This window comes from Lissotriton helveticus, chromosome 6 (genome assembly GCF_964261635.1).
Source record: "Lissotriton helveticus chromosome 6, aLisHel1.1, whole genome shotgun sequence".
NCBI lineage: Eukaryota > Metazoa > Chordata > Amphibia > Caudata > Salamandridae > Lissotriton > Lissotriton helveticus.
Window position 1 is genome coordinate 450,523,775 of NC_136067.1, and position 14,447 is coordinate 450,538,221.

General features: G+C 46.1%; 1 protein-coding gene across 6 annotated transcripts in view; it reads left to right on the top strand.

The window, feature by feature from the left end:
* The window catches only part of FBXO25 (F-box protein 25), an 823,789-nt gene that overhangs the window by 630,559 nt on the left and 178,783 nt on the right, over positions 1-14,447 (top strand). For 5 of the 6 annotated variants that reach the window (XM_078647893.1, XM_078647895.1, XM_078647892.1 and 2 more), the window contains exon 8: positions 5,149-5,331. The exons of the other annotated variant lie outside the window; for it this stretch is intronic. In XM_078647893.1, the coding sequence (XP_078504019.1) occupies positions 5,149-5,331 (183 nt within the window). The remainder of the gene's footprint in view (positions 1-5,148; positions 5,332-14,447) is intronic. 6 annotated transcript variants of the gene reach the window in all.

The following is a 14,447-nucleotide window of genomic DNA, read 5'->3' on the forward strand; positions in this document are numbered from 1 at the left end:
CTTTCTGAAACCCTTTGTTTCTAAAACCCGATCCTTTACACAAGACAGTAGAGATGTCATTACAAAATTAAAAGGAGAACCCTATGACTCATTACAGAACATTCTCGTCACAATGGACATAGAGAGCTTATACACAAGCATCCCTCAGGGGGAAGCTCTCAAAGTCATTGATGATGTTTTGGAAGACCGAATACGCCCACACCAGGTTCCCACAAAGTTCATTGCAGACTGTGCTAGGATTGCTCTTGAAGAGAACTATTTTCTTTTTAATAATGAGTTCTATGGTCAGGTGAAAGGCGTGGCCATGGGCGCAATTTTTGCGCCAGATATCGCCAATCAGTTTGTAGCCCCGTTTGAGGAAAGGGTGATTTACAATGACAATCCTTTCAGCTCCCACTTAAATAAATACTTGAGCTACATCAATGATGTTTGTATTGTGTGGGAGGCGTCAAAGGAAGAATTAAAAAGCTTCCATCTATGGTTAAACCAACAAGATCAGAATTTACAATTGCCATTGGAAAGCAATCCATGCTCTATTAGCCTTCTGGACCTTACAATCATGAATGACGAGGGTGTCTTATCTATGAGTTTATACACTAAACCCACAGCCAGGAACACTATGTTGAAATACAACAGCCACCACCCACAAAATTTACGAGATAGTCTCCCTTTTGGGCAGTTTTTACGTATCTGGCGTAACTGTACCAGAAGGGAAGATGATTTCAGGGAAACCAAAATTCTACAGTCGAAACTAGTCATGAGAACAGACACAAGCACAACCTATACCTGTGTAATGACTTTTGGGACCGAGTCCAACCACATAAAGAAAATAATTAAGCAGAACTGGCACCTCATTAGGAAGGTTGAACCACAGTTGGAATTACCAGGTTTCGCCTTCAAGAGGGCCAGGAACCTACGAGACCATCTAGTGAGGGCCTATAATGAACAAGCACCAACTACAATACACAATATGTGGGGCTTATTACCAGTGACAGGACATTACCCCTGTGGTAATTGCGCAGCTTGTGCAACTACCAATACAGTGAAAAGTTGCAATTTGATTGGTAGAGAACTGATATTGCGTCAACATTCTAACTGTCTAACTAAGAATGTGATATACTGTATACAGTGTCCGTGTTCTCTAACATACAGTGGTAAAACTACACAAGAAATTAGAAAACGTATTTTACAACATCAGTCACGTATACGTTGTAATGTCATTACTGCTCCCCTTGTTGAACATTATCAACAAAAGTCACACATTCCATCAGAAATGAAATGGTTTGTACTTTAAGTTGTAAAGAATACAAAGAGGCTACAGAATGTCGATCGGCTGCTCTCACAAAAAGAAAACAAATGGATTTGGTCCTGTAACAGATGAAAAAGGATTGAATTCTGTGATTGAGTGGCACGTTCTGGCGACACTGTAGTGTCCTCTGGGTGGGCTCTGTAAGTATCACTATATACACTGTTAGGTTTCTGTTACCATTGTAGCGCTTGTCCTCATGTTAGCTGAGGGTAGTTGTTACAGACATGGTATCCAGATAGAACACACTTGGACTTGATCCTATAATTGATATAGGTCATGATTGTACTATATTAGTGAGTGGCACACTCTAGTGAAATTTCAGAGGCGTTTAGGTGTGTACTTGGCTGAGTGAGATATATTTTAACCATCTTTTTATTTCCCACCTATTTATATTGTCATACGAACATTAGGTAGGCATGGTGAATCTATTAATTGTTTGAGTACAATCCAGGTTCTGATAAGTATTTATGACCTTACACTGACTAGTTTAGAAAAATAGGATAAACATTTTTTTTTGTCCTTTTGGGTTCGATCAATAAAGTTTTTGATTTTTTCGACTTTGGAACTTTTAACTTAGATCTTATTACTCTCCAATTGTTCTTTCAATATCATCATGCTCAGCAGTTCAGTGCTGGTATTTGTCCAAAATCTAATAGATTTCCTGGCACACTCGTATGGGTTCCAGTAACATTTGGACCACTCTAAGATGGCCACTGCAGTAGAATGCGGTATGACGTCATCCTGCATTCAGCGTCTTTTCCTTATTTTGAATCGCTGCCTGCTAGGCGCCACGCTCTGTCTTTTGAGTCGGGCGTTTACGGACTAAGCAAAGCTGATTCCTGAAATAAGTAAGTGTTGCAGTCTTGGTGCGGGGATCCCGCAGTATTTATTATGTGTAGTTAAGTGCAATGCTGGTCTAGTCATGCGCCAGTGGCTTTTTGGATCGTAAATTTATTGCAAGATTTCATGTTTCATTGCAGGCGAATACGTGCTTTTGATTGAAAGAATTACATGAGTAGTTTTCGATACCCTAACACTTTGTGGTGTCACAATGGAGATCATGGGCTTCAGTCACTCAGTTGAAACTCGGAGCTAATGATATCCTTTCTGGTTCATTATACTTGTAGGCGGTGAGATGTCTAATTGAATTACAAGACATGTGAGTATTGTCTCTTACTCGTGTCTTAGTTTACGGTGATTTTAGAGTCAGACTTAGAATACTGACGTTTGGACTTTTATGTATGTTTCTTTATTAGACTCTTTGGATAAACACTAATTAGAGGATAAGTCTCCTTGTGACTTCCTTCGTAAGTATTCTAAGAAGTGAGTGGACTTTCTTCTTTTTTTTAGTTTAGTGTTGGTTATTTTGGTTTTGGTGTCACATAGACGTTACACATATGTGTTTGTGGTGACAGGTTTTTAGATATATGGTGTTTGGGTTGACACGAAGGGTGTGCATCACCATTGCTGTTGTCTTTATGTGCTGAGCAGACGATACCTCTTGTAGATACAGGGATGACCAGTATATATTTTTCATTGTATTAGATATAGATGTGCAACTTTTCCGTCCTGAAGATGGTCCTGAGGAGCTTTTAGACCAACGGGGGACCGAAACGTCGACGCCTAACGTCGCTTTGCTTATATGTTGATTATACAGATTGCAAATTTGAGGAAATGCTGTGTTTAATTTCCACTAACATGGTGTTTGGATTATCCATAGTTTAAGCAAAAGGTGTTTTGTATACTACTGTTAACCAATTCAGGAACCTTAGTAGTATGTCAGTTGCCAGGAATTAAGTGATACTAAAAATTTGAATTGCATATAATATACCTTTTTGATATACTCTGGTATATATGCATATATTTCCCTGTATAATTGGATTAATGATCATGAATGTGACACTATTATGAATTGTAAATGATTTGAAATGTTTCCTCTAGAGACAATGAGATTCTGTTATTGATTATACCCAGTCCCAAGGGGATTATTGGGTGGCTCTATTATATTTAGTATTGTCAATCTATGTCAGCCATTCCTCCAGATATCACCATATCAGCGCCCTCAACCCTGCCAGGCAGCCTCAGCTTTTGTGAGTCCTCAACTATTTACTTAGTAAAACACACCATTCATTCAACTCTAATGGCTGTATTTTTTAGGGTAGCTGTGGTTGGTTGTAGCTAATCTAGGAAGGTCTTTGTGTTTTGTACCCTGTTTGATAGCTTCCTCTGATCATACCGCAAGAGAGTGACATCTACCTGCACTGCGTTGATCTTCGTTTCTAATATCCCCCTGGCTATTGTTTTGACAGCAAGGATGGTGTCCAAAATGTCTGTTGTACTTTCATTGGGTTGGCCATTCAGGTTCACTGCCCACAATTCAAGCCTGCTCTCAGTGTACCCCAGCTTGGAGAGTGTTGGGTGTGGGAGGCCCACCAGATCACCTTTTTCCAGTACCTAGCCCAATAGTTGGCCATGTTATGTGTAATCCATTAGAGGTGAGCAAACTGTTTTGGGCAGTAGCTGGTGTTTCAAGAATTATGATCTGGCTATATTTCTCAAATGAGAAGCACCTCATTTATGGAGTTGCTGTTGTGTGCATGTGAGCTTCTCTTATAGCCATCTCCTACATATTAACTAGGATACCTTCCTTTTCAGCAAGGAGGGATCGATCTAACATGCACCTCCAAACACCCTGTTATACAAACCTTTGTGTTTGTGAATTAATACTCAGCAGATGGCAGTTATTTCACTGGAAAGTTCTGTGTTGCGGCTCATCTGGATTGTTCAGCCTGTGCCCTGGTGGAGTAGTGCTCAAGATAATGCATTCTCTCTGTGGCAGGCCAATTGCTTAACAGAATGGGTGTGTTCACAGTCCCTCCTGACTTTTCCAGAATGCTGTGCTGCATGGCCCCCCTATGAGGTGGGACCCTCCAACGCTTGCACGCCAATATTGGGGGAGGAGTTTGAGCTTGTGCAAACCCCGAAATGGTGCGAGGTTCTGATTGTGGTCCCTAGCTCCCTTGAGAGCCCACTCTTGCTGCAGTTATGCATTTCCAGCTGGTAATGCAGTTGTGTATAGAAGTGTGAGTAGGTGCTCACCTTTGCTCAGCGAGTCCCTCCACTTCTGTGTGCCCTTCTTTCCCCACAGCCTTTATGATCTGCCTCACACTGACAGGTTTCATCTATACCTGCTCTTTGGAGGTAGGCCATACTCAGGCCCCCCAAATATTGCTCCAATGTGGAGCCAAGGTAGTTCCCGACCCCCTCAGTTTGTGAGAAGACTCCTGGGCGTCTCAGTTTTAATCTGCTTGTAGTGTGCACTCGCTTCACAGCCCGCCATCTTAGTCTCACAATGCAAGGCCAATCCGCCAACTCTCAGCCATTCAGCTGTAATCTTTAGGGTTCTAGAACCATAATGCGGGGAGCGGGGTGGTCCTGTCTTTTTGAGTGGGTTCTCTGCCAACACGGATTCAGGAGCTATTGTGTCAGGATTTCTGTGGAATTTGAGCAGTCAGCAAGAGTTTTGTAGAACGATTTTTACTCGCCAGCCATGCCCTTTGTAAAACTACCTCTTAAGGAAGCAGAAACACTTTATAGCAGAGATATTTTATTTGCATCTATCTATGTCAAACGATTGTTGTCATTCATCACATAGACATGTTGGACTTAAAAATCAATGTAAAAGATGTATTAATGTTTCTTATTGTTTTATTCTATGCTACCCTCCACAAAACCTTTTGTGATTTCTTAGGAAAACTCAGCAAATATATAGTAATTAATTGACTACCGAGTGCATACGAATTTTTAACTACAGTAATTTTTGTATGATTTGTTTACAGCAGGTTAACAGCGACCTTTCCCTCTGTGATCTTCCACTGTATATGCAAAGTAACATAATATACAGGTTTGACGATGGCTGGGACATCATTAGTCTTGGTCAAGTGACCCCAGCACTGCATGTTCTAAGCGAAGATCGTCATTTGTGGATGAAACTCTGCCAGTACCATTTTTCAGAAAAACAGGTACCGTTTTGTTTAGCATCATTAGGTAACCTTAAGTTCTGTTGCAGATGTTTGTATGTTGACCCTGCGGTTGATGTCTGTTGTACATAGGCTGCCTAGCGAGATAGCTCTGTACCACAGTGAAAACCAAGAGGTACTTTGTCCTTTACTTACTAATTTTTTATTGTGCAATGTGGAGATCCCCTTTTAGGAGACTCGGCAACCACCCCTTTGGTCTGAATGTGCAGGATATCAGGGCCTGTGAGGCCACTCTTATCCACTCTTGTCACCTCTGTACAACTCTTGTTGTTCCTAAGATGAAAACTACCACAAGAAGGCGCCCTGCAGGAACCAAATTGGTTTACAGAAGATTACAGCAGACTGCTGTGATTTACAATCCCCGACCCTTCAGGATATAAGGCAGGTAGACCTGTTGGATATAGAGTATAGCAATGGGTCCAACTTACAGGGGGAGGCATAGCTGATGGCGGCTAATGACTGGGGTCTCACAGAGAGCACAGGATTTGCCATGGAAAGGCAGGAACACCACCATAGCAAAGACAATACTAGCGGCGACCACCCAACCGTCTAAATGTAGCCACCTATGACTGACACTACACACAAATTAAGGCAACCCAGCTTGTCCAGAAATGAAATAGAACACCAGTTGGAACACGTACAAGTCTCATACGAGCACCATGTATAGGCTCCATACAAATACAAATACAGCTACCTAAAACTGCCTCTACACATATATTATGACAGACCAATTTGGCTGAAGCTTATTTATCGCAGCACCAAATGGAGCACTTACAAATTTCATGCTAGCCCCTTATCAGGTATATACAACAGTTGGAGGCTTAGGTCCCAGTTGGGCTGAGCTCTCATGTTAAGCCCTGTGAATGCCTCAGGCTAGGAAAAGTGGCAACACAATGTCACCTGAAATAAAAACATACGATGAGAACATGAAGGTGAAACAAATACGCAACATAAGGTGACATGACGTTTTCCAGTATTGTATCTTTTATAGATTTACATGAATCTTCCCCATCGTCCTGGTGGGAGTCCCATGGTAACAGAAGAAAAGCAGTAATAAAACATCACCATAGAGCTCCATAGAACAGAAACCTCACTTAAGTAACTTTTCAGCCTTATTTTATAACGTCCAGATTTCAACCAATCACAGCAGAAACCTCACTTTCCTTGCCTACAGAGCTACAAAACTTCAGATTTCTTACTGCTCAGTTACAGTATTTCTTCAACTTTTGACCTCCAGTCTCAGCTTTATCTCTCTCAAGGTATTTGTTGGACTTGCCAGAGCCTAAAAAGGGCTGTTTAGGACCTGTAAGACCTGTGGGAATTGTCGGCTATTTTCTGTAGACTCCCACAAACTGTGCCTATATTGCCTTTACCCTGACCACAAACCCAGGTAATGCAAGTTTTGCTGCACTTTTTTCAGCTAAAACCCTCAAAGACAGGGAGGGTAGGCTGCTACTCTGGCTACAAAAGAGGAAGGCTGCTTCAGACTCGGAGAAAGGAGGGCCGTCCCTCCTCACATCATGGGGACTCTAAGAGATATAAGTCCCAGGACAAATCTGAACCCAATTACCACAAAAAACCTCAGACAGAGGCTTCAAAGCCCTCTTCAGCGCCTGCGTCTGCTTCTCTGACTCCTCTCCGAGACCAATCATCTAGACCATCAACGGTGTCGTCGTTGAAGATTCCACTGTCCTCAAGATAACCTAAGGTTTGCACCATCGACGGCTTTATCGGTGACGTCGACGACAGTCAAGGCGTTAACGGCAGCAGGAGCCGTGACGGCATCGTGGTCGACGAGGCCTTCATCGTCAACGAGAATTTCACTGTCATTCACCAGTCCGTCGACGACTCAGACAACGGATCCGCAGATGAAGGCCGTCCATGCACAGTTGACGGTTCCACAGACTATCGCATCGGCGGTTGTATCGTCATCAAGCCCGTTGCCGGAGGGAAAAATCAGTCTCCTTCAGCCCAGGCTGAATCAGGATTTCTCCAAGATATCCCCTTTACCTCCTGCTCGCGTTTTGGACTTTCAAGAGAAAGAGGATGAAAGTATGTTTAACCCTGAATCAGTCCATCGCAGTTAAGGGTCAAGTGCCAAAAGTCTGATGATGAGAACATGAGGACATTGATCCATCTTTTTACCTGGCAGGGGAATTTTCTTTTGCGGTAAGAGACATGTCTGTCATGCAGAGGCCAGGTTTCTTCCAGCAACGTTACCCGTATGATGATATGGAGGAGGAGCGTCATCAGTTTAGGGAACCATCAATGAACTTTCCAGTGTCTCTGGTATCTGATCTCCGTCATTTGATTGACGACTATTACAGGTGATTTCCGGACGCAAATGCTCTTCAGAGGTCTTTACCTCCAGAAGAGGTACCCACTATTCTTCCGGGCCAAAGCTCTCCCAAATCCACTAGGGAAAAGACCCTCTCTCCTCCTATAGTTATCACAGAGGATACTCTGGATACTCAGACAGAGGAAGGGGAAATACAAACAGACATAGATACCCATGATGAATGGGATGACTACATAGCCCCCATCTCCTATCCCTCCTGCTGCGGATTCCCCTCCTGCAGATATTGGGGCGATTTCATGATCTTCCAGAGCGTGCCTCCAAACATTTTGGTTTGCCAATGCCAGCTAAGCAAACTGAATGTTTTCTATATGATTTTAAACCAGGCACTCAACGTCAGGGATGACAATCCCTATAGTTTACTTTCTATGGCAAGAAGGGCTAAAGCTAATGAAAACGCCTGCCTCCATTCCAGCTGTCATTCCATAACTGGACAAAAATACAAGGCTCCTGATGACTCGCCTACATGCCTCATTGGGCACCTGAGATCTGACTCTGCCATCATGCAAGCAGCGCAGAGAAGATCCAAGAATACAGCGTCCCCTTGCACAGCCACACCAAACAAGGAGGGCCGCCACCTCGATATTATTGGTAAGAGGTTCTCTGCATTGGCGGCCACCTCCATTAGAGCCACTAATGCCATGACCATTCTTGGGAGATATGACTGGCAGATGTGGTCAGACATATCTACTCTGTTGGAGTATCTCCCAAAAAATAAAAAGAAAGAGGCTAAAGATATTCTATTGGAGGGAGAAAGAGCATCTTAGGAGGTCATTGAAATAGTCATGGACGTTTCATCCACGGTGTTAAACCAGATGGCAGGAGCGGCGGTTCTGCGACGCCAGGGATGGCTAAAGGCAACCACCTTTCACCCAGAGTTCCGAGGCCTTAGACATGCCTTTTGATGGAGAATGCTTGTTTGGTATGTACAGAGATGAGGCACTACAATCTATAAAGGCGGACACGGGCAAAGCCTTAGACAATCCCCAGCAGCGCAGCTTTATGTCCTTTCAAGGTAGAGTGCGGGGGTAATTCTTATCCCGTCCACAATTTCAACAGTGGTACCAGCCATATCTGCAATGTACCTACCAGCCATACACCCAGTCTTTTCAATCCAGCACCGCTCTGCCTTATTCAAGACCGGCAGGACGCAAAAGCCAGCAATCTGCTGGAAAGTCCCAAGACCCCATTAGGAGGCAATGAATCCATCAGGCCCCTGCTACCATAGTCCCACACCACGAACACGCCTTCTCTGCATCATTTCAGAAATGGAACTCTATTTCTTCAGACAAATGGGTTTGAGATATCTTCCAGCACGGCCACACACTGAAATTCTTTCAGCATCCTCCAAATGTTTCACTACGGAAAGTTCTGCTCCGTCACCTTTCAGATCTCAAAAAGGAGATAAAGTCACTTCTTCTCAAGCAGGCCATAGAGGAAGTACCCCTTAACCAGCAAAATTGTGGGTTTTATTCTCACTTCCTCATTAAAAAGAAAAATGGAAAATGGAGCAGGTCCTGGACCTCACAATGCGGAACATGTTCAGCAAAAAACAATCTTTCAGGATGCTCTCTCTTCAGTAGATTAATTTTTCCCGTGGAAAAAGGGGATTACCTGGCTTCTCTAGATCTCCTCAACACCTATTTTTATATTCCCATCCACCCTTAGCATTGAAATTTTCTAAGGCTCAAAGTGGCAGGGTGCCATTACCAATTGAAAGTGCTTACATTGGAAATCTGCTCCCAGGGTATTCATCAAGTGCGGCACTTTCAAAACGTTCAGATCACCAGGTGTTCCCTTACCTAGACGATTGCCTCATAAAGGCTTCATCTTTTGAAGCGGCAGAGATTTCATCATGAGCCTGTCGGGTTCTCTTCCAGTCGTTATGCCTTTGCATTAATCTGGAAAAATCGCCCATTATCCCAGGCAAATCGATGGTCTTTCTGGGTGCACGTCTCGACACAGATCTGGGCAAGGCTTTTCCCACTCAAGAGAGAATAATGTGGATTCTGGGTACATCAAAGCTTCTCTCAACAAAAAAGTTAGTTTTTGTGTGGCAGTACAAGTCCATGCTGGAGATGGTGTCTTCTTGCATTATGCTTATCCCCAATTGCCGGCTCCACATGCGACCTCTGCAGGAACAGCTTGATGCGCAGTGGATTCAGTCTCAAGGCTCATTCAACTACAAGGTTCACATTTCAGCAGCAATGAGAGCCGTAATGACTTGGTGGATGGTCAAGGAAAACCTTTTGCAAGGCCTCTCTTTCATTCACTCTGTGTCACAGCTGGTGATGACCTAGGATGCGCCAATGGACGGTTGGGGGGCTCCCCTTCAAGAACTACAAATTCACAGGCCAACTGGCGAGGAAGATGGGCGCTTCTTAGAGCGGCTCCGCTGCCCAGAACCTATCCCCCGGTCTGTCCGCACACAAATCCAAGATGTTTGAATCCCAATTGGAAGCCTGCAAGCGGTGGGTGCACAGGGAGGTGTGTGACCCGAATCGCGCCCTTCAGGACTGCAGTGAGTGAAAGTAACTAGACTGCGGCCTGGAAGACTGCTCAGAGCCCCGTCCTTGAGTATGAGCAGCAGAGTTGTGATGGTCACAGAGGACATGAAAGGGGCGGAGCCCGGGCAAAGAACTGAGACCAACTGGTAAACCAGACCAAGCACTATTGCACATTTCACCACCACGACCTGTACGGGGTGGCCCGCCGACAGTGCGGGCTAGAACAACTACGCCAAAGCACACACAAAAGAGCGAGTCTCTGCGGCAATAAAATTGAGGCGCAGCGGGGACCTAGAGAGCTGTACCTGTCTCCTGCATGCATCTCAGGCGCAAGCGGAAACCCACACAGCTGCAGAGTACCTCAAGCCCCAGGGGTAGGAGGGGACGGGTGCAGTGAAAATCTGAGGCAGCCACACTCAGCCCTGTGTGCGAAAAGCCCCCAACACGGTACACTGACAGTGACTGGAGAACTACAGTGACACCAGGCCAAGCTATTGTTGAGGGCCCAATTTGAAAACACTGGAATGACCGTACATCGTTGGTGAAGAACTCCTTAGGACAGGGTGTGGCCGCAAGGGTTTGGCAGTGTCCCGGAAACCCTAAGGCTTCGGGGAACCTTGACAGGCCGTGCAGAGCTACCATCTGACTGCAGCAGATGGCTGGGAGTACCCGGAGACCTGATTCCACCCCACAGCAGGACCTGCCACCGGGGGATCATGACCGGGGGGCGCAGCCCGAAGAGCTGGCACCAAACGAAAATGGATAAATTCGCACTGCCCACGGGCCCGGAGGGGTTGGATCCACACGAGGACCAACGATCGGCAACAGGTGAACCAGTTTCGCTTCAAGACATCATGGCCCCAATACAGGGAGTGCGAACGGCCCTACAGTACAGAATTCATACGGTGGAAACAGAGGTGACCTTGATGCGGGCGGATCTACGCAATATGGGTGCCAGGCTCCAAGTAGTGGAGGAGACCATTGAGACACAGGACACTAAAGCCCTACAGGAAAGAGTTGGGGAGATTCAGGCAACAGCATCCAGCTTGAAAGCAAAGTTGGAGGATTTCGAGGGAAGGTCGAAGAGGAACAACGTTCGAATCCTAGACGTGCCGGAAAGAGCAGAAGGAACTTCCACCAACCTATTTGTTTAAGACCTTATCAGTAAACTGCTATAACCCGAGGTCTGTCAAAACTATTCACAGTAGAGAGAGCCCACAGAGTACCAAGAGCGACACCACGACTGGGGGCCTCGCCGCGACCCATACTGGCCCCGCCGGTCACTTCTGAGAATGCAAGAATATCCATCTTTCCAGATTACACCCAGAAGGTGCAAAGACAGAGGAGAACATTCCTGATCGTGAACCAAGAGCTGAGGAAGAGGGAAGTGAAATACTCAATGTTGTACCCAGCAAAGCTCAGAGTGGAAGAAGGTGGTAAGTTGTGGTTATTCAAATGACCTGAGGAGGCCTGGGCCTGGATAGAAGGCTGGCGTACAGTAGAGTGCTCTCCAGCCAAAGGGAACCAAGGACCAAGACCTAGGAAAACATGCAGATCGGCCGAAAGTGAGACACTGGAGAGACCTGTTCGGAGAGATAATACAGGATTGCGGGAGGGAGACTAAGTATCACGGTTGATCAAGTGCCAGAGGTGAGACTATTATGGAAATCGGGTGGTGGAGTGATTCATCGTGGGAGTTCCTCCCTAGCGACTGAAACGCCTAGCAGAAGAAGCGAGGTAAACTGACTCTCAAATAAGGAAACACACTATGTGTAAGGCACTGCACAAAGGAAGACTTTGGCTCCTATTTAACCGAATGGCTGTTGGGGACAATTGCTAATCAGAACGTGAACTGTGGGGGCGGGGATTCTGGGCCAACTGGGAGGTACACGTTGTCCGGACTCTATTCAACTGGGGAAGTGAGGGACAGGCACTCTGCTGTGTTGGGGGTGGCGGGCTGGTTGGGTCCGTCTGGCAGGGTTGGGTTGTGGAGGGTAGTTCTAACGGATCGGGGAGAGGCAGTAGGAGAAGTTAGACACCCATTTGGATGAGTCTACGCTAACTTTGATGTTACTAAATACAGGGAAGAATCGCCACACAGAAACACAAACATTTGGAACACACTTCACAAGCTATATGCTAGCAAGGCCTAGAGAGAATGACTTCTCCTGGGTCCAACAGAAGCATAATTCCCTTCAATGCCGGCTATGGCACACATGGTGATGCCTACACTCAAGCTGCGGACATGGAATGTTGCCGGCTTGGGTGACAAAATAAAACAAGGTATAGTTAGCGATTCAGTTCAATAAAAGACATGCCCCAGATGTGATCCTTCTGCAGGAAACCCATTTACTGGGTAATAAATGTAAGGCCGCTGAGGAATAGGATGGAGAGTCATTCAGGCTTCATCGCTAGTTCCAGGGACTGGGATTCTCCTTAAGAAATGATTACCACTTATTATTGAACAGACATGGGCGGACACACTGGAAAGGTGCACAGCCATTTCAGGGAAATGGAAGGGTGAAACGTTTAATATACTTTCGGTGTATGTACCGTCGTCTCTGGCAAGTTCGACCCTCCCGGACCTGGGTAAACTACTATTAGAATTACCGACAGGCCACCTCATTATTGGTGGGGATTTCAATATGGCAGTAGATGACGCATTAGATAGACAGCCAGCCAGAAAGTCCCGTGCAGTTCAGACACAGTTGGCTGACTTCCTTAGAGCTCCTGGCCTATCCGATGTGTGGAGAGCCAGAAACCAGCTGACGAGGGAATAAACATTCCACTCTAGTATACAAAATAGTCAATCTAGGATAGATCTTCTAATGACGCCTTCCGCCCAGACCCCGGGCTTTAGTGAAGTTAGACATCCCCCAAGAGGAATATCCGACCGCTCCCCTGTATGGGGAAAGTACTCAGTCAGCAAACAAAAACCTAGGAACGTAATTACTATAAATGCCATGTACCTGAAAATTCCCAAGATTAGGGAAGAACTCATTAAATCGACTGAAAATTATTTCAAGGAGAACAAAGCCTCAGTGGCTTCCTCACTGACGTTGTAAGAGGCATTCACAACAGTCATTAGAGGGCAAGCACTATCATTTATAGTATACTGGATCTTGAACAGCAAGTAGTAAGGTTGGACAACGAAGAAGCAAAATACTTATTGAGCCTAAAACAACAAGAATATAAAGGGGATTCTGACATTGTTGCCTGGATTATCGTGGTTGGACCCTGTTTGCTGCCCTATCTCCTGCTGTCACCGTCATCCCAGCACCGCTCGCCGGACCCGCTGCGCGTTTTTATTCTGCAGGAATCGCCAAGGGGCTATACTGCTGAAGAGGACCTTTGTGGGCGGAATTGCTGTTGAGCAGGGCTGCGAGCGCCAAGCCAGGGACTCCATATCCCAGGAGTCCCTATGTGCCCAATTGGTTCCACCTGGGCCGCTCTCCCTGCTGGACACGCCCTCCGCTCACGGATCTAAAAGAGGCTGCCTGCTCTCCCCTGTTGGGATTCTGACATTGTTGCCTGGATTATCGTGGTTGGAACCTGTTTGCTGCCCTATCTCCTGCTGTCACCGTCATCCCAGCACCGCTCGCCGGACCAGCTGCGCGGGTCCCGCAGCGCGTTTTTATTCTGCAGGAATCGCCAAGGGGCTATACTGCTGAAGAGGACCTTTGTGGGCGGAATTGCTGTGGAGCAGGGCTGCGAGCGCCAAGCCAGGGACTCCATATCCCAGGAGTCCCTGTGTATCCAATTGGTCCCACCTGCGCCGCTCTCCCTGCTGGACACGCCCCCCCGGATATTCCCACTCCTATTTAAGTTATATATCATCCCCGCGGCGCGGGAGCGTCCCGGGAGAAGCCCGGGACAAGGGCGGGGCCGTCTGCGGCCGTCCGCGGTCGGGCGAGGTTGGGTTGGGCCACCCTCCTTGGCTTTTTCTTTTTGTCCCTATTAAGTGAGTATTCGTGAACACATAGGTATTTGTTTCCCTTTTTAATTACTGTTATTAGTTGTTGTAATCATGCCCCTACGTTCCGGGAAGGAACGCTCCGTCCAACTACAGACCACAAAGGGGGTAGTTACTGGACCCCTGGATGCTTTCATTACCAAGGCCACTGGAATCCTGGAGCAGGAGATTGCCTTTGCGGAAAAAAGGCTCTCTCTTGACCTGATCAGTGGGAAACGCTCTTCGTTAGGACCCCTTGCAATGGCACCAAGTCCTAAAAATA